Raw genomic sequence first — 21261 nt, forward strand, 5'->3', positions numbered from 1 at the left:
TCGATAGAGACAACTAGGCTCTCCAGGCTCCATCAATTTACCCAAAATAGGCTGCACAGAGCTTAAGCATTGCTCAACATTTATTCTGTATCCAAGGAAAAGGATAATGCTGAACTCCTGATTACAGAGTCACATTAGAAAAACACGTCTTAAACCTGCTCAGTCTTAAAACATTCTTGTGGTACATGCAGCAAACAGATCTACTGCTTTAACTTGACTAGCAGCTAGCAAATGTGATGCCCATCTCCAAGAAGGGCCAGAGGGTAGCCCCAGGGAACTACAGGCCTGTCAGTTTGACCTCAGTGCCAGGGAAGCTCATGGAGCAGATTATCTTGAGTGTCATCACATGGCACTTACAGGGCAACCAGGCAATCAGGCCCAGTCAGCATGGGTTTATGAAAGGTAGGTCCCGCTTGACGAACCTGATCTCCTCATCCACTCACAAAGTGACGCACTTGGTGGATGAGGGAAAGGCTGTGGATGTGGTCTACCTTGACTTCAGCAAGGCTTTTGACACTGTTTTCCACAACATTCTCCTCAAGAAACTGGCAGCTCATGGCTTGGACTGGTGTATACTTCATTGGGTTGGAAAGCGGCTGGGTAGCCGGGCCCAGAGTTGTGGTGAATGGAGTCAAATCCAGTTGGAGGCCGGTCACTAGTGGTGTCCCCCAGAGCTCAGTACTGGGGCCAGTCCTCTTTAATATCTTTATCAATGATCTGGATGAGGGGATCGAGTGCACCCTCAGTAAGTTTGCAGATGACACCAAGCTAGGTGCATTTGTTGATCTGCTCAAGGGTAGGAAGGCTCTGCAGGAGGATCTGGATAGGCTGCACCGATGGGCTGAGGCCAACTGCATGAAGTTCAACAAGGCCAAGTGCCGGGTCCTGCACCTGGGGCACAAAAACTCCAAGTAGAGCTACAGGCTGGGAGATGAGTGGTTGGAAAGCTGCCTGGCAGAGAAGGACCTGGGAGTATTGGTGGATAGTCGGCTAAATATGAGCCAGCAGTGTGCTCAGGTGGCCAAGAAGGCCAACAGCATCCTGGCTTGTATAAGAAACAGTGTGGTCAGCAGGGCTAGGGAGGTGATCGTCCCCCTGTACTCAGCTCTGGTGAGGCCGCACCTCGAGTACTGTGTTCAGTTTTGGGCCCCTCGCTACAAGAAGGACATTGAGGTGCTCGAGCGAGTCCAGAGAAGGGCAACGAAGCTGGTGAGGGGTCTTACGAGGAGCGGCTGAGGGAGCTGGACTTGTTCAGCCTGGAGAAGAGGAGGCTCAGGGGTGACCTTATTGCTCTCTATAGGTACATTAAAGGAGGCTGTAGTGAGGTGGGGGTTGGTCTGTTCTCCCGTGTGCCTGGTGACAGGACGAGGCGGAACAGGCTAAAGTTGCACCAGGGGTGTTTTAGGTTGGATATTAGGAAGAACTTCTTTACTGAGAGGGTTGTGAGGCATTGGAATGGGCTGCCCAGGGAAGTAGTGGAGTCACCATCCCTGGAGGTCTTTAAAAGACATTTAGATGTAAGAGCTTAGTGATGTGGTTTAGTGGAGGACTTGTTAGTGTTAGGTCAGAGGTTGGACTAGGTGATCTTGAGGTCTCTTCCAACCTAGACAATTCTGTGATGCTGTGAACTTAAAAACAAACAAAAACAAAACAAAAACAAAAAACAAAAGAGAAACAGCCTCTTCAGTCATATTGTTGAACCACATAAGGGAGAGCCATCATTTCTTTTTTCAACAAGAGGAATTCCTTTGGCGTTTATTTTCCCCACCCTGTAGCCTTGATGTGGTGGAAAGCCACACTAAGCATAAGTGTTGAAATAAATCACAATACCCAGGGCTGCAAAACTGTCCCTTGTTGGGCCAACAGAGCCATTGTGCCAACTGCAGAAACTTTTGTTTAATCACAGTGATAGCTGTCTGAAAACTTAACGATGCTGTAGATTCCACTGGAAAGTCCTTTGACAAACCATGAATAATAATTCCAGTTTTTATGCTTCACTGTGAGCTAATTTTGATTTTAAAGGGAACTAGAAGAGTCAACAGAACCACACAAAAATATTTGCTAAGTAGAGCAAAAAAAAATTAAAGAGATGAGAAATGTCTCAATGGAAAGCTGGACTTGAATGCCAGATTCTCTTGTACTCCTTGGGAAATCAGTATCATTTCATCAGAGAAAAATGAATCTCAATGAATATAAATACATTTTTTTTGCTCAGTGCTTACAGATTTGCAGGTTCCTGTGAAGGTTGATGCAAGGGGTGAAGAGGCAAAATAATTACTTTGATAACTTGTTTATTAATCCAAAGAATTTCAGTTATTAGAAAGTTTTGTCCAAGGAAGCAGTGCTTCATGCTGGCCCATACCATATTCTAGTGTGATAAAGAACAACATCACTAGGGATTTTAGAGAATAAATGTTAAAGTTTTATCTCTATAACAAATTAACAGGTCCCAGATAGTGGATCTGACAAGAAGCTGATAGAATAGAGTTAATTCTCACTTATGCATAGTGAAGTAAGGAAAGCTATGCACGTATTATGCATAGCTTTCCTTATTCATTACCCTTACAGAATTGGCAATTGTGAATACATTAAGATGTCATTAAAAATGTCAACAGAAATATTTCTGCAGACAATGGTTCAAAGTCTATGCAGTATATGAAGGCTACCTCTAAGAAACAAAAAGTTCAAGAGACATGATGGGTTTTTTTTCCCTGAATAGGGATGTTTTTCACTGAATGTCTATGTTGAAGGAGTTTAGATACTAGCAGCAATCAGAAGAGCAACAATGAGCATTTCCAAAACTTCAACTTTGAAAACTATTGACTACCATTATGCAGATTTAGGGTAAGCTTGCTGCAACTTTGATATTTCTTTGAGACAATAACGTTGTTGTCATTTTATATTAGGAAGCTGAAACACAATGCAAACTCAGTTGCATGATGTCATATTGAGAAGTGAAAAGGAATCTATTCAGGCTAATTGCTCATTTCATTTCAACTCAGCGAGTACATTCCATTTCAAATAATAACAGGATCTCAGAGCATCTGGATTTAGTATGTGCCACAGAAAAACCCGTAGGGGTTTTTGGGCATTATAGGAAACTAAAGCTCATACTAGAGCTATGGGATGGTGGTGTTTTGTCTGAACAATTCACACCCATATGAATCAGCTCTGAAGGTGCCAATGCTGGTACCTGGTCATTACCTGCTTTGAAAACAGAATGAAAGCAGGCAACATTAACTTCAATTCTAGAAGTGAGTACACTTGGTGCTGCCCCACTGTCACATTTTGGTTTTGCATTCTGCACATGATCAGGTAACTCCCTATTAGACACCACGGGCCTTGAGAGGAAGGATGTAATTTTATCTAGGTTCTCTGGAGAGCACATAGAGATGTTTTCTCAGGGGGAAGAAAGCATTGCTGCCTTTTCAACAGGAGGACATTCTTTAAACCTGTTTTGAAATGGCAGCACAGAAAACAAAATAAACATGCCTTAGAAAAAAAAAATGTTACTAAGAATCCCTCTCTGTCTGGAACACACTTGCTAGCATCTCAACTTCTCAAAAAAATAACATGAAGATAAATTATATTAAGCAACATCTGGCCACTTTACTGAGTAGCCAGTTATACTGTCCAGAGAGCATTATATCACCTTTGAATTGTTCACTACAGTCTGTAAAACTTGCCATGGCTTTGACAGTTCTGCAAACACAAAACTGTGTCTTTCTAACAAAAATTGAAATTGTATATTTCATTCCTCATTTAAAACAGCAGCATAGCAGCAAGCTGCAGCTGTAAGATTTAAGTATGTTAATTTTAACCCTTGATGCCTGAATAAATATTAGCAGACTTTTTTCCCCACCTGCATCCTTGCAGAGAACCTTGTTAGGACTCACGAATACATGATGAAAGATGTCATCTTTCTTATTTGCTTGGTTAGTTCTGCATCCTCCTCCCATGCAGGGAGGAGGTTACTAGTGCCATATCCCATTCTGGCAATTTAAGCTTAGCACTTGCTATTCCCCAGCCACGTTTCTCTGTGAACTAACTTCTAAAAGTCTGCCTGCAAAGTTCGAGTTAATCAGACTGTAAAAATTCTGATCTATGACTGACTACACAGCAACTGACAGCATCAAACAGCATAGTCATGAGGTGGAAATTTTTGTATCAATTTGTTTAAAAATGAATTCAGCTTTGAATGCACCTCTGCAGCTCTCTGCAAAAATAGTTGTTGCAAAAAAAAAGGCTTTACAAGAGTGTCTTTAGGTTGTCTGAACTGTTCTACATTCTCTCTTAGTTTTCACAAAAGAAAACAAAAGTGACAGTCAGTTAAAAGAAAAATGTTATCTGGAAACTGAGTGAGTGGAACTCCCACCCACATTTAAAGCATTCTGGAGAGAACAGTTAATACGAACAGTATGAGACCAACTCTAAATTCTGAAATATTTCCCATCCCTTTCAGAGTCTGCTGTTGGACTTAATCTGTCTCAACTCCACCCATGATACAAAGGCACAAACACAAACTGGGGAAGTCGGTGGTCAATTCACATTTAAAATAGAGTCACTGGAAGAAAGACTGAATATACAACCATTTGGCTTTTCAGTTTTCGTAGGTAAGATTGCACCTGGCCCCAAGAAATGATTATTCCAGCTCATATATCCTACCTTGTTTGTTTCTTCAGCCATCTCCTCAGCCCACTTGGTACATACACTAACATACACTAACATTTCAGACTTGGAATAACAGCTCACTTCCTGTGCAATGACTAAGTTCCCAATCTATCTAGTCCTTTCAACTTATAATTTGAAAAGGACCTTCCACCACATTTGTCCTACCACTGTTCTGTAAAACATTATGAGTGTTCAGATCAATTTTTAATGTATAGACATGTATTTTTTGTTATCTCTTAAAAGCTTAAGAGAAAATACTAAAAAATGAAGGGCACTTCAGGTATATGCTTATCGTAAGCTTTCACTGAAAACTTTGCAAGTATTTTCACAATTAAGCATGATGGCAGTCCAAAATATAACAGCACACATGACCTGAATTAGAAGGGTGATAAAGCAAAGAAAACACATACAACTGTACAGCCAGATATATGTTGTTTGTTAATGACAAATTGTAACAAAAAATACATTAGTCTTCTAAAAATAAAGTTTAATATAAATACAAATCCAACAGAAGATAAACCAAGTTATCTAAGCTTCTAGAGCCATTTCTGAAGAGTACTGCTTCTCCATTTACGATTGTTGTTTGTTTGTTTGTTTGTTTGTTTTTAAAAAAGTAACGATTCCTCTAGCCTGCTCAATGCAGTAAGTTATTAACCCGATACCAAACACTGCATTGTCAGAAGACAGTTAAACACACATTAGCATGCAGGCTAATCTTTTCCCCTCCACCCTAAAACACCCTTTAAAAACAATTCTCTAAAAATATAATTTAAAACAGCACTGACACATGACTTTGAAAAATTGTTCCATGTCAGTAAAAGCATATTGCACATTACCTGTACTGCTGTCCTGAGAGCCTTAAGAAAAAAATACAAACCAACAGTACTGCCTTCAAAGAAACACATGACAGTGGTTGCAAATCAAAACTAAAGTTTCACATTTGCAGAAGTTTGTTTCTTGTAAATATCTACATTTCAGTTAAAGAGAAAAAAAAAAAAAAAAGCCTATACAATCTTTGAAGACAACATCTCTGATCCCAACTGAAAAGGAAACCTTTGGATATTTGACAGTAGATCAGTCTCAGTGTAAAGAAACAACATGTAATTTACCAGCTACATTTTCAAGAGAGTGCCAAGATAGTATTAAAAAAAAAAAAAAAAAAAAAAAAAAGCATTGTCTAGTACTGCAATTAAACTCTAATTTCATAGTAAAGTTAGCCAGTTCCCTATCTCAGTCCCCATTACCACCTGTTCCTCTGTCCTGAGCTTGAACTACTGCCACAAGTCATTGGCCCAAAAGATGAAATAACTAAAGGCAATGAAGCTTCTTCCAATAGTTTTTCCAAGAGGATTTCATCAAGTAACATTAAATCCCTGATAAAGCTTGTAAACAATTTTACTAACAATCATCTCCAGTCTCAAAAAGCAGCAGCATGTTAAAGAGATTTTTTTTTTAATAAAGGCATACAAAGCAGTGTTCTGTTCAGTAGAACCACATCTAGATTCCAAGAGAATTTTATGTCAAGAATTATTTGATAGTCTTCTAGCCTTTTTTTTTTTTTTTTTCTTTTTCTATAAAGCATGAACTCTCACTAGTTCACTCCTGAACTATCACTCCAGGTCAAAGAAAATGGAAAGTGACACATCAGTTTCTGCAGAAACAAAGAGCATTCACATTTAAGTGATAACCATTTCAGTATACATTTAGTAGAAGCTTCCACTGTTCAAAAGAGATGTCCCTAGGAGAGGGAGAGAGAGAACACTCCATGTTTTCAACAACATCCTCTAAGTACATTGCTACTTAGCCAACAAACAATTCCAGCCTGAAGTAACACTTCGACATGAGCTTTCATCCAACTCTGAGTCACTAAATCTGAGTCAACAGATTTCAGCCAACTCTGAGTCACTTATTGCTCTCTATAGGTACATTAAAGGAGGCTGTAGCAAGGTGGGGGTTGGTCTGTTCTCCCATGTGCCTGGCAACAGGACGAGGGGAACGGGCTAAAGTTGCACCAGGGGAGGTTTAGGTTGGATATTAGGAAGAACTTTTTTACTGAAAGAGGTGTTAGGCATTGGAATGGGCTGCCCAGGGAAGTGGTGGAGTCACCATCCCTGGAGGTCTTTAAAGGACATTTAGATGTAGAGCTTAGGAATATGGTTTAGTGGAGGACTTGTTAGTGTTAGGTCAGAGGTTGGACTAGGTGATCTTGGAGGTCTCTCCCAACCTAGACAATTCTGTGATTCTGTAAATGAAGACTAGATGGTAGCAACATCCACGGGGTTTCTATTCACATCCCTTTCAAGGTGATTAAATGAGATATGTTACTGCATTTCTGTTTCTCGCTCATTAAGAGAGAAAGGTACAATCCTTGGCAGGTTCCAGTGATCAGTGGATCCACACTGATGTGTGTGGATGTGTGGATGAGCAAGTCATAAAGATTCTGTTCCTTCATTGTTCTCTTTCAGATAGGCATCATGGATCACACAGTGTCTTTTCTTCAGCTTTTATTCATATCACCTTTTCCCCCCACCAATATATAGAATCATGGAATATCCCGAGTTGGAAGGGACCCATAAGGATCATCAAGTCCAACTCCTGGCACCGCACAGGTCTGCCCAGAAGTTTAGACCATGTGACTAAGTGCACAGACCAATCGCTTCTTAAATTCAGACAGGCTTGGTGCAGTGACTACATCCCTGGGGAGCCTGTTCCAATGTGCAACCACCCGCTCGGTGAAGGACCTCTTCCTGGTGTCCAGCCTGAACTTCCCCTGCCTCAGCTTAATACCGTTCCTGCGGGTCCTATCACTGGTGATTACAGAGAATAGGTCACCTGCCTCTCCACTTCCCCTCAGGAGGAAATTGTAGACTGTGATGAGGTCCCCCCTCAGCCTCTTCTTCCCTAGGCTGCACAGGCCCAGTGCCCTCAGCCACTCCTCATACGTCTTCCCCTCTAGGCCCTTCACCATCTTTGTCGCCCTCCTCTGGACACTCTCCAACAGTTCAATGTCCTTTTGTACTGTGGTGCCCAGAACTGCACACAGTACTCGAGGTAAGGCCGCACCAGCGCAGAGTAGAGCGGGACAATCACCTCCCTCGACCGCCTAGCGATGCTGTTGCTTGATGCACCCCAGGATACGGTTGGCCCTCCTGGCTGCCAGGGCACACAGCTGGCTCATATTCAACTTGCTGTCAACCACAACCCCCAGTTTCCGCTTTGCGGGGCTGCTCTCCAGCGTCTCGTCGCCCAGTCTGTACGTAAAGTCAGGGTTGCCCCATCCCAGGTGCAGGACCTGGCACTTGCTTTTGTTAAACTTCATGCGGGTGGTGATCGCCCAGCTCTCCAATCTGTCCAGGTCTCTCTGCAAGGCCTTTCCTTGGACCCTCAGAGTCCACAACTCCTCCAAGTTTGGTGTCATTGGCAAATTTGCTCAAACACCGTCTAGTCCTACATCCAAATCATTTCTAAAGACATTGAAGAGGACTGGCCCTAAAATAGAGCCTTGAGGAACCCCACTAGTGACCATCTGCCAGCCAGATGTGGCCCCATTTACCACAACACTTTGAGCCCTGCCCATCAGCTAATTGCTCACCATCGTATGATGTTTTTGCTAAGTTGTATGCTGGCATTTTGTCCGGTAGGATCCTATGGGAAACCGTGTCAAAAGCCTTGTTGAAGTCCAAAAAGATCACATCATCTGGTTTTCCTTGGTCAACTAGATGGGTTTTCCTTATCATAAAAGGAAATCAAATTTGTTAGGCAGCACCTACCCTCGTGAACTGGCTGGGACCAGTGACTGCAATGTCCCCCAGGTGCACCTCAGTAACTTCAAGGATCATCTTCTCCATAATTTTACCAAGCACTTACATGAGACTGATAGGCCTGTAATTGCTAGGGTCTTCTTCCTTACCCTTCTTGAAAATTGGCACAACATTTGCCAGCTTCCAGTGTACTGGGACCTCTCCAGATTCCAAGACCATTGATAAATAATTGAGAGAGGTCCTGCGATGACATCAGCAAGCTCTTTAAGCACCCTGGGATGGATCCCATCCGGACCCATGGACTTGTATGAATCGAGGTGGAGCAGCAAGTCCCGCACACGTTCAGGGTTGGTTGGGAGTTTGTCATTCCCACCATCATGGTTCTCCAGCTCAGATACTCATCCATCAAAACACCCAGATGCACATGAGTGACAACCTGTAAAATAACCGCTACCACAAACCGTGGAACTGCAGTGGCTGGGCTCTGTTCCTAAGGTCACCTGCATAGCAAGAGGCTTTTGGATGTGCAGAGTCTGAGCAGACAGCTGAAGGCTGGCCTGAAAAGCAGTGTAGGAGTGCAATGAGCTGTCAGCACTCCCAGCAAGCAGACCACTAGGCCTGTGCACCTGTAAGGAGTTACGGTAAGTAGAGCACAAATCTTTCAGTGGCAACTGGCAAGAGTAGCCAAATGCTGAGCTAAAGGTTGCTGAAATAGAACCTGAGTAGTGGCTTGATGGCTCAGATTTTCCATTCCTTCTTGTTGTTGATGTTGGATTGTTACTTGCTTCTTTATGTTATTGATTTCTTTGTCATTTTCAAAATAACTGAAACAAATTGGAAGTTAGATTTATCAACATGGTAAGTTCACAGAGCTTGTCTATATCCCAAAGTTTTCACCGGTCAAGCAACATCAGCTTTTTGGCCACAGATATATACAATAAATGAACTGTTCACAGTTCACTTCCAATTATCCTGGTGGGACCTTCACATCCTAACAACATGTGTTGTGAATAATTTTTCATCCCAAGTATGTTCTACTGATGGATTGATTAGGGAAGATTACAGAACCTTGAAGTCCACAACCATCTTAACATAATTTATGTAGGTATTTGTGGAATATTAATGTGTGTAGCTAAGAGGAACAAGGGTAATTCCTGTAAGATACTAAGAAGAAACATTCACATTTTTGATAACCATTTGGATGATCAGTCACTGAAACCTCTTACCTTGCACTGAGAAATCAAGGAAGTAATATGCATATTTCTCCATGAAAGTTTTGACTTCTGTCACTGAGTTGGTTGGCCAGCCGACACGAAGGTCATTCTCACCAATGGACACATCGAGGTAGTAGTCAATGTAGTGTGGTGGCGTGGGTAGACAAAGATTCCAGCTGAAGTTTTCCAAAAGCAGCATTTCCATTCTAAGCAAATTTTTCTTTCTCAATACCACGTTCACATTGCACATGCATGCTAGGTTATTTAAGTGCTCCAACTTTGGAACTTTATCTTCTTTTTCTTCAAATTTACCTATCAAAAGAGAGAGTTTTCAGAAAAGACTTATTGTTATGATTGAGTACTCAAAAGCCAAAGAGCACTCCCCAGACAGAAAGTCTAACAGTAAAAGGTGCTTTAATAAATTAAAAAATATATATATATTAAAACAAGAGGGATAAAAAAAAATAAACATAAGTTTTTTAAAAGCAAGAGGGATAGATAAGTGAAGTGACACGAGTAGAAAAAGTTCAACAGTGGTCAATATCTTCCTATATCCTTTTTATTTATTTATTTTTTGCTTATATAGTGTTGATCCCAAAACCAAGATTAATTCATTAGGATGAATAGCAGAGCTGAAACAGCACAAGAAATTCATAAGATTCGTAACTGTAGTGTTATGGATCTTTCCATATGGATCATCCTTTCTGAGACGGCTGCTGTGTCATTTCCGGTCATTTGCAAAGGAGACATCTTTCCTGCTATAACGTAAGCTCCTTTAACAATAAACTATTAAAACAACATCTCAGGTTGATTGTGAGATGGCCAGAAGCAAGCCATTAGATTGACCCTGCCTTTCCCTTACATTATCTCTAGAACAGAATTGACACTGCCCTGCCAAATGCCACGTTAGTGCACTAGAGTGGCGTGCGGCAACAGATTTGCAGAATTAGTAATTTGATGTTTCAGCCAGCTCACAACAGCAAGGCCACCTATTCCCAGCAAAGCAGAGATACTGCTTGGCTTCTCTCAGCCTCTACATAAATTGTAATCCACAGCAGGAGAAGCCATTTCTGTCTTTTCACTTTAGGCACAAACAAGCTTATGGATCTCTACTTACCTGGAGAGAGAACCAGACTCTGCTATGCTACAAGAAATTATAAATTATGAAAATATGCCCGAAACAGAATGCAATGAGCAGCTTTTGATACTAAATTATATAAGTACGTTAGTTTCTACCCTTGTTTCACAACGCTGTTCAAGAGGCCTTCATACCAAGGTAACCTGGGTGCCACATTCCCCTTATGCATTCCTCCATTAAAATTACTTGGGGGACAAGGATGACATAAAAGTTACTGTCCCTTCTTCTCAAGCTGCCCACTGAATGCCATTTTAAAACTAAAACAAAAACACCAGTAATCTCAAATCCCAGTTACTTGCTTACAATAGCAATTCTGTCAGAGCATCTCTCCTCCTCAAGTCGCTTTTGAAGCCAGTTTTTTTTGACAATAACTGGAAGCGGTTTGCTGAAAGGCATTCTGTCAAGTACGAAGAAGATAGTGTGGGGAAAACAGAGCAAGGAAGATCTAATAGTGAGGAAAAAAAGCTCCTTTGGGTATGAATACTGTCCTTTGGGTATGGAAGCTAAATGCACACACTACAAAAAGGAAGACATTAAAAACCCTCTGGCAACACCACCTTTGCCCTTGCTGCTTCAGAATTTCTCTTTGTTCCTTCTTGTCTTGGAGGGCCTCATTAGCTAGGGTCACTGAAAGGCTAAGAGAAGTACACTCTAACTAAGTGATTAACATAAATAATTCATATGGGATTAACAGAGAGCATATATTTTCAGAGTCAAGATAGCTGAACAAAGCTGCACCTTTTTCTAAATTGCATTTCCAGCCTATTGAGACCACAGCAGTCTCTAAAATGATTCAGTTTTTCACAAGCAGCTAAAGTATTGTCACTGTGTACAGAAAACCAGGATCTCACTCTATTTACCCTTCTTTAAAAATCTATTTGTGTGTGTGTGTATCCATAGTAGATCTGATGCCCCTAGGATTGTACCTATCAGTAATAAAGCAAGGTGTTGCTTTATTTGTGCTTTCTTATGTTTGCTGCAAACATAAGAAAGCACATCTTTTAAAATACTCACTGTTACCAAGCCAAAAATGACATATCTCCAGCCCTGCTTTGTTCAAAAACTAGCAAGAAGCAATTGTCACTTTCCAGTACCAATTAAGTAACATCCTTGCTGCAAAATCCAAACCCATTCTTTAAATAGCAATGCACCTAAATAAGTATTTTGGAGTTATTTCTATTTGTTCCTGGAAGGATGTATCCCACAAATGACTCTTGCTTCAGTGATCCTCCCATTGCCTATACAAGAGTCCTCTTTTACTAAGACAGATTAATTGATGAGATATTAGTATGACATATGGCTTCAGAATATTCTTGTCAAATCTAAAACCAATTAAAAACAGTATTGTACCAGAAAATTACGTTAAAAGATCTTGATATCCATTTAGGATAGCAATTCTATCCAACAAAATGTCTCCTGTGTCTTAAAAGCCTGACAATTTTCTGTACTATTAGCAGTTTAACTATTTTTTCAACACTTAAAAATGTATTTCTATCTTTGAGCCTGCTCAGATATCATAGATATGGAATGCATTAAAAGTGTAATAGACTCCACCACAGAAGGCCTTAACAGTAACAATTAAATATAAAATTCATCCAATATATGGAATAAACAGTTCTTTTCTGTTCTATCAGTGGAAAAAAAAAAAAAAAACTTTAAAATTTAGAAGTCTGTATACACACATTCGTGAATCCCCTTGGTAAACCTGAATTTAGAACTATTTAAGAAAAATGAAAATCGAGAAGTTAACCCTGATACAGAAGTTTAAGGATCATGGTAGCAGAAGTAGGAAAAACTGCTCTATGTCGAGGAAACCAAGGATCTGTTATTCTGACTTCTGTAAGTTACAGTTCCTTCTTACTTCCCACTAAACCTTGGAAATTTCAAGATGTCAGACTAGTCTGGAGAACAGAGAGAGCTGACTATCAGCATGGTAGCATTGGAAAGTTACGATACTGACACAGGGCAAAGCTGTTTAAAAGCAAAATGAACTTGGTCAAGTCAAAGTTAAAATTAATGGACAACAGTAAATTTAGTGATTTAGATCTTTTTTTTTCCCCTCCTGCTTTTCAACACTAGTTCTTAGTTTTAATGTTAGATAACAGCAGCCACTGCAGCATCACTGCTGTCAAGCGTACCCTGAAGTATCAATTCATCCACTGTAGGAGGTAAAAGTCGCTAGGTACCCCAGGGTCCTTGAGAAAGCCAAGCAACAAAAAAAGGACTGCCAATTTAAGGAGAAATTAAAATGCAAGTATTCTTTGTCCCATAAACAATTAAAATCGATCCCCAAAAAAGGATAGACAGGTCAAGCCCAACATAAAATCCAGACCTGTGGCTACTGACACAGTTTTTTATTGTTACTATTATTCCTATCTCAGTCCAGAAGGCACTACAACAAACTTCTGACACTCTCTCCCATGCCACTCCTAGACAAATACAGTTTCTAATGGTCCTCTAAGCAAGAGAGGAAAGAGGCAGGCTGTTTAGAGATACCATGCTGAATTCCTTTTTCTGTAGTGTCCTGCAAAGCCAGCAGTCAGGGATTTTTCAGTGGTCTGTACAATACCTAGCACACATGCAAACCACAGTGCTTAATGTACCTGAGTTTCTAATACCTTACTAGTAAAGTTTAATATATAAGAAAATATTCTGCCCATGTTATATCACCAGGTAAATGAAAGATGTATAACTTCATAAGCAAGTTTTATAAGCACAACTCCATATCCTGGACCGACACACACTATTGTCTTGCTCAGCTGTCTTTGTCAGAAGAGCTACCTGCTCATGAAAGCAGGACAGTAAATGAAGAATGGATCACAAAGCACAGGCCAATGGGAAAACTGACTGCTTGTTGAGGGATTTTTGAAACAGCAAGAATCCCATGGTTTGCTGTAGCTGAGCAAACCAAGCTACCAGGGCAACTATGAGAAGTTCCCATGACAGTGTTCCCACATCGCCCAATTGAGGAATTCAGCAAAATATTGTTACCAGTAGCTGGCTTCAAGGACAAGGTCTATGTGACTGCTAATCACAAGGGGGTTGTCTTCTTGCAGGTGGGGTTGTTTTCTTGTAGTTGTTTGTCTGAGTGCTTTTGACCAATAATCTTGTGTGAAACACTGTCCGCCCCTGTTAAGTTCACTATAAAAGTTAGGCTATTTGGGCAATAAAATGGAGCATGATCTGACTCTACTGGTGTCTGTCATGCTTTCGGCCGTGCTTCCTGCAACAACTGCTGATGGTTTTACACAGGCAACAGGGAATTAAGTAATAAACAATTATCCATACCCTAAATTCAGCTCAGTTAGGACTAACATCTTTTCTTGCTCTAACTTCTTTACTGTACTAACTCAGCTATTAAGAATCCACTGGCATATTAAGGAATTGGGCAAAATAAAGACAACCACAAGAAAATTAACACAGTGCTCTGTAAAGCAATGCAGCACTGGATGTGTTAAAGTTTTGCTTACAACAATACTTAAATGTAAAAACTGTTAGTGTGTCTCTGTAGCAGCAGAACCCTTGAGCAAGAGGGGCCTGTAAGAACTAGAATTGCTGGAACATTCAATGCACTTGAATGGCTCAGAGAGAGCAAGCTGGTGCTTTTATCAGCTGCTGAAGCACCTGCTAATGAAGAAGGTTAGCTCATCAGGGAAGAAAGAAGCATCTTTAAGATGCAGCTATGATTTTACAGCAACAGGCAAAAGCTGTACTGCTTGAACTATAGTTATACACCATAACATTGCAACAACAACCAACTCACAGGAGAAACAGTTGTGGTGGTTTAAAACATACTGCCCAGGTGCTTGCAGTCTCCCCAGAGTGTACTTCTGCTGCAGCTGGACCAGCTGAACAGTTTGTATCAGCACATCTCATCTACTTTGGGGCAGCTGGTTTGAACAGCTTTCAGCAGGCAATTTAAGGCAAGCAGCACTACAGCAGCTGGGACATCCTTACACAATCTTTATCCAACAGAGCTAGAGCACCTTAAAAATATCACGCCCATTTTCTGTAATAAATTGCCTGATTAAGATGCAGTCTGTAGCATTACAACCTGCTGCTGCTCAGCAGTGCCCCTCTGCAAGGGGCTGCCTTCCCCCCATCTGCTGGGGACATGGGGTGAGATGTGAGTTCCTCAATTCTCTCCAGCCAAAATGTTACTTAACATTTACTTAAACGTGTAACTTATTTAAAATCAATCCACTTACAGAAACTATTTAAATGCCAGCTGATTTTGTCTGGAGAAAACCAGAGATTACTCAAAACACTGGTGGGAGAGGTGGAGAGTACACTACAGGTAGGCAAGGAAAGTAATAACACTTTTCAGCCATCTTATCTGTTTCTGAATTGAGCGTGTATCCATGGCTGAGTGCTGAAACAAGGATCCTGGCTTCTGTGCAGGTGTACTGGTTGGTAATCATCCTGCTCCAAAGCCAGCTGTCTTGCTAGAAGACCACCAGTCCTAGCTGCACAGCACTGCCACCTACCAAAAGCCACCATCTCCCTGGTTTACCAGCAAAGCAGTCAACCTGAGTAGTCACTAGTCTGCATCAAGCAGGGACACATGAAGTTTCTTGAGCAGTTTTAACTGCTGAATGTCATTGATGATCTTCTTGCAGCAGCAAGAACCTACAACCTCTTCCATTAGCTCACCTGGAACAGGACAGGAGGTCCTCTGTCTTCCAGCCATGTACCTAATCAAAATGTCCATGTGGACTAGGTCTGACTGCATTACAAAAGCATGTTTAGCTTATGATTCTGGTTTGGAGCATAAAGTTTCCTCTAATGCAAGTGAAGGAAAAAAAAACATCTATTTTAAACAATAAAGTACCTGTGACATCAGTTTTTCAGATGATATTTCCTTCCCTCCCCCAATAGCTTTCAGTTCACCTCTAGATTTTAGTGAACAATTATCATTCTTTTTCAGAACTGATTCAGAGGAAATAACTGTTGATTACATTAGTAAACTTCAAAGCTTTTATAGTTGTTCTGAGGGGCTAAACTATCTGGGAGGAATTTCCTTCTCCAATTATCACTCAGTGCATACATCGCAGAAGAAACATACATCTTCCAACTAGAGAATGACTGGGTGATTCAGGGAACGCACACCCACGTTCCTCTCAACTGCAGCAAGTCCAGGCTGAACATTATTTGGCTACCAGCACAATTTGTCTACAACAGTGTTATCTTCCCACTCCCTCATCTCCTCTGCAGTTATTACTGTCAAGGGAAGCACTATCATCATCCAGTTTCCCTGTCTGGGGAAACTGATGAGCCAGTCAAAATGCTTATCTAGAACTCAGAAGGAGAAAATAACTCCAGCTCACTTACAGACAACCATGGAAATGCTGCGATCTGTGTCATAAGAGCACTGCTGTTGTTAGCTCAAAGATGTGTGACAGCAAAGTTTGTAGGTGGAGGGTAAAAAAAAAAAAAAAAAAAAAAAGTTTTTGAGCTCTTTTAGATCTGAGATAGAAGCAAACTTCACATTAAATACAAGTTGCCAACAATTTCTCTGAGCTTACCCAAACATACTCAACTAACATTTAGCTTAGAATTTTGTTGCTTCCACTTCAAAAGCTGTGTCCCCAAAAGCTTCCCTATTGACCCCTCCCAAAAAAAAAAAAAAAAAAAAAAAAAAAACATAAACCATCCCCCCACTTACTTGTAAGAATTCTTACCTCTAACCAGACCTCATCTTGCTTGTGGTCTACACACTACCCTTAATCTCTTGCTTTTTTTCTAAGGAAGTTTGTTTTTGACTCCTGATTGTTTTCTCAAAACATGTTTGTAATGTATATTGAAAGATATTCTATGTTAAACATTCATCTTGATGGAGTAAACAACAGCATTTTGAAAAATTGCTGACTGAAAACTTCATAAAGCTGAAGTTTTTGTTTCTCTAAAGTTATATACATATTTTTAATAAGTACAAAGTCTTGCTACACAGACAGAAGAGCACTTTCACTGCAATTCTTTGCTGAAAAATGATGCAATTCTTACAGTAATGTTTTGCAGGAAGTTCTAATTGCTGCATTTGCAGTAACTGGCAAAGAACCAGTTTTATTCTTCTTCGCTACAGCAAGACACTTCAGGTGACTTCTGGTCAATACTCTGAGTCTTTTAGTACAAAGCTAAAGCGAAAAATCATATTACAAGATTTCTTCCATTTCATATCATTTTGAAAATAACAAGCTAAATCCAGGAACCCCCACTTAGTGTCAAATAACTTTTCCTGACTTGACTTGCATCGGATCAAGCTACACATACCAGAAAAGAAGGTCCTTACTACACATTAGGATGGCCCTAACTGTAAACAACAGCGTTTGCTATGCTCCCCAAAGTCTCCAGACTGAACACTAGCATATAAAACCTTATCTATAGAAATTATTTAGGCATTCGTTTTGTGCAAAGCTGTTTTGGTTCAACTTTCAGTATTGTGCTTCTACATATTGGTAGGAAAGCTACCTTTACAATAATAGATCTTTTCCTATAAGGCATGATTTTATTCCAGATCCAGATGTATGAATGCTGCTGCATACACTAGTGTCAACTGTAGAAAGATTCTCATATTCATTAGCTCACTAGACCCAGATCTGCTCTTTTAATCAAATTGCCTTAAAAAAAATAATAAAGCAGAATTTGCAAAACATTTCCCTCTAGTGCTATCGCAGGGCAGTTTGTGAGCTTTCCTTTTTTCACAGTTGCTTAGAAGTGATATAGAGTTGCATTTGACTTTATTCATTTACATAAGAACAGCCTCAAAAGCTTTTTTTTGTTATCATTATTTCTTTTTAAATCCTGGAAGCTATAGGAGTCCAGCCCTCCCAATCTCATAAAGGAAACTTCTGCCCAAGATCCTACCATTATACCAATTCTGACAACTCATACAAAGTTTGAGGGTATCACTTCTATCCTGTCTGCATAGCACTGCAAATGTAAGTTATAGCTATAAATTCTTCCTCTAAATCAAATGAGGAAAAAAAAATAAATTAATAAGAACCATTGAAGCATCAATTTTATGCTGGGAAAAATGGAAATGAAATTGTCAGATTTAAAGAAAATCTTATTCTCTATTCCTGAAGGTCACTTTCACCCCTTGGGGGGCGGGGGGAAGCAGTAATGCTATGAGGCTTCTTGCAATTATGATGTTACACAAACACCCACACACATACAAAAAAAAATCCATCAGAAAGCCCAAAAGCTAAGGAGTGCATTTCTGAACAGACTTCAGTCTTCAGGCTACCTGAACCTGGTATTTCATTCTGCTGCATTTGAAATAAAGGGTGCAGTTTCCTAACAATTTTAAGGTCAGCCTTAGACCCTCTCCCCTCCTTTGCAAGGGCATGAAGCTTGTCTGACCCCTCAGGAGAGTGAAGAAAAATCTTTGGTAAACAGAAAGAAAACCCTTCCTCAGCTGGGATAGTTTTCTGCCAATTTACTTTTCCAAAGGAGCTCATAAAATGTTCAGATCAGCAGAACTGCAACAGCTCTACCCAGGGCTCATGTAGGCTGAAGCAAAACTACACCTACAGAAACCATTTCTATTATTTGTTCTGATTTTAATATTGGCCTTTTCTGTAATATGAACCAGGAACTGCTCCATATAATTCACCACCTTTTTCTGGTGAGCGAACAATGCTTAAATATACCATATGTATGGTTTGTTAGTCTTTTACCATTATCTCTGCAGATTAAGCTCTTCAGAGCACTCCCAGCAGGGAAAAGCAGTAGCAAACCTGCATTCTGAGCAATAAGCACATAACATCACCTTATTTCCTTGAGAAATGGTTTCTGTCTCTTCATAGCATTTTTTACCTTAATTAATATGACTACTCACACCTTCTAGGCTCTACTGCTACAGTTTGCATAACTTTTGTTGTCCACAACAATAGTGTGTTGCTCTGCCTGGCTCCTATATGGCAGAATGATTTCCCTGTAACCTAGAAACAGAGCTTATAAGACTGCAAGGGTAGTCCTTGAGGCAATTCCTTGAGTCACCAGCCCCACTGCCTTCCACTTGCACAGCACTAGCTGCAGAGACTTCAAGAAAATACTAATGACAAATATTCAAGATCATTTTTCAAGTGGATGCCAACACCAGATCTTCAGTGTTACATAGCAATGACCGGCTATTTGATAGGAGCCCAGAACAAGCAATAGACATTCCAGCATCATCAACATATCCTCATGAAACAATTTTCCTTTCATCCCTGTGCAAGAAAACTCTGATTTACAAGGAACTGATTATGACCAGAGATAACAGAGGCACAGAGACAAGGACAGATCTCCAGGAGAGTCTGCGTTACACATGCTATTCTCTACTACTGATTTTTCCTTAGAACCAAACTCTCCCAGTCTTGCCACCTCCTTTCCATCACTCCCTGACCTTCATCATCCCTTTCCACTGATCCAACACTTCAGTTACCCAAAATTCCTCTGCACATTAACACCAGCATGCAGATGTGCAACACAATTTGGGCAGAATTTAAGACTACTTTATGCCTTTCTGTGGACTTCATTAGGCACTTACCCTAAGTAGGTAGAAACTGTAGTCTTAACAGAGAAAACAGCACATGACGTGTAAGGAGAACAACCATCTGCTCAGCGAAAGTTTAAAAAAAAGGCTTAGTAGACAGCAGCCAACTTACTTGCTAGGAGAAGACAGGCAAATGCAGAGATGTACAGTTGCTTGACACTGATACTGTATTGATCCATGAAGAGGTCCAGTAAGTAGGCAGCGAGGTGCTGGGCTGTAGGGCAAAGGCCGCAACAGTTGCTGAGGATGGTCAAGAGATCAATGAAGTACCGGTGCATCCCAATCTGTGGCCTTATACAAAGGTAGGTTAAATTCCTACAGGGGGTAACAGAGAACGAGAAAAAAAAAAAAAAAAAAAAAAAAAAAAGGAGGAAAGAGATACTGAAATATACCATTTATTTATCATTTCGCTGTCCGGAATCCCAACCACCACCTGCTGCAGCAGCCACTTAGCAAATACAGCACTGATTGACACAGAAATCAGGGCTGGATCAGGGCATGTTTTGATAGTCAATTAACTTTAAGTCTTGGGTCATCCATGCACTTCCCTTACAAACATTAAACATGTGCTTAAATACTTTAAATTAGTTTAACCCAGGAGCCTGCAATTCCCAGGAACACCAAACTCCTTTGCCATGAATGCTGTCCCTTAAGGACTGCTTTTTATTTCGTTCACCCAAACTGGACTGTTAAATACTGTTTCATAGGCTATCACTGCAATATATGCTTCTCCTATACTGTCCCTTCCTCCATTGCCCAATTTACTACATCCTGTACCAAAAAAAAAAGTCTCTAGCATAAAAAACTTCTATCTAATGTTAAAACACATGCACAGTGCATAGCTGCAGTAAGAAAAATATAGACATTAACAAGAAAAAAATCATGGGAGAATGAATGATTAGACTTCTAATTACAGCAAAGTCAAGCACTTTCTGTACTAACCTATTTCAGCATTATAAAAGCTAACAAGCTGATAGATTATTTCATGTGGTATACAAATTTTCATTTTAAAGGTAGAATTATTGAAGTTTTTGGTCTACCTATGCTAGATCTTCACCTGCAAGTGGCTACAAACCCATGTGAAAACACTATACAAAGAGTAGGTTAAGGGAAGGAGTGAAGATCCTTGGGAACACCCCAAAAAATCTAATGCCTACACTTAATACTTTCTTAGTTTAGAAATAACCATTTACTAATGCATTACCATGACCAGACTTTAGTAAAAATAGGCTGAATACATGTTGATAGGCATGGATAAGGAAAAAAAAAATCAGCAAGGTAATTCAGATTCCACTTACATGTAATATAAAAATGACGTATATTTGAAAAAGTGTTAGAAGTAGCATAGTGCTGCAAGATAAAGTATTATATTGGAATACAGAGTGGTACATAGAGCAGTTAATCCTACTAAACAAATCAAGATGAAGAGATCAGAGCTCTGAAGTATCTGCACTGGCTGCACCATTTACAGAGGAGACGCCACTGTGCAGAGCTGATGAGGTGGCTGCCCCACTCTCCCATCTCCCTGGAAGGAAGCACTCGGTGAGCAGGTTCAGCTTATCAGGAGAAAAGAGCGACACGATCAGGCTTAGAGGGACATGCATAACTGGAAACCAGTGTGAGAGGCATTCTGATTTTGTGCACCAAAATAAAACCATGTGGGCTTCCATATAACCAGACTTAAGAAACCAGACAAAATTCAATTACAGGGTTAAATTAGGAGATGCTATAGGCTGTGGTTCCTTACATGATCCCAGGTATTAATTGATCCATGGTTATCATCTGTGCACAGGCAAGAGCCTTGCCCTGCAGCACACAGCACGAAGCAGCTAAGTACTTCAGTAGGACTGCTTTTAGGATCAGTCTGAAATGCTGAATGGTTTCATATGAGAGAGAGGCAGACGGTGTAACGATGCAAGAGCAGGATAAGCAGGTTCA

At 40.4% G+C, this 21261-nt stretch overlaps 1 protein-coding gene across 1 annotated transcript in view; it reads right to left on the reverse strand.

Moving 5' to 3' along the window:
* Positions 1-21261, reverse strand: part of CCNJL (cyclin J like) — a 35842-nt gene that overhangs the window by 9314 nt on the left and 5267 nt on the right. The window contains 3 exon segments of the mRNA XM_032197142.1: positions 9659-9958; positions 19436-19614; positions 19616-19638. Of these exon segments, the coding sequence (XP_032053033.1) occupies positions 9659-9958; positions 19436-19614; positions 19616-19638 (502 nt within the window).

The sequence above is a fragment of the Aythya fuligula genome, chromosome 14 (genome assembly GCF_009819795.1).
Source record: "Aythya fuligula isolate bAytFul2 chromosome 14, bAytFul2.pri, whole genome shotgun sequence".
NCBI classification, from domain to species: domain Eukaryota; kingdom Metazoa; phylum Chordata; class Aves; order Anseriformes; family Anatidae; genus Aythya; species Aythya fuligula.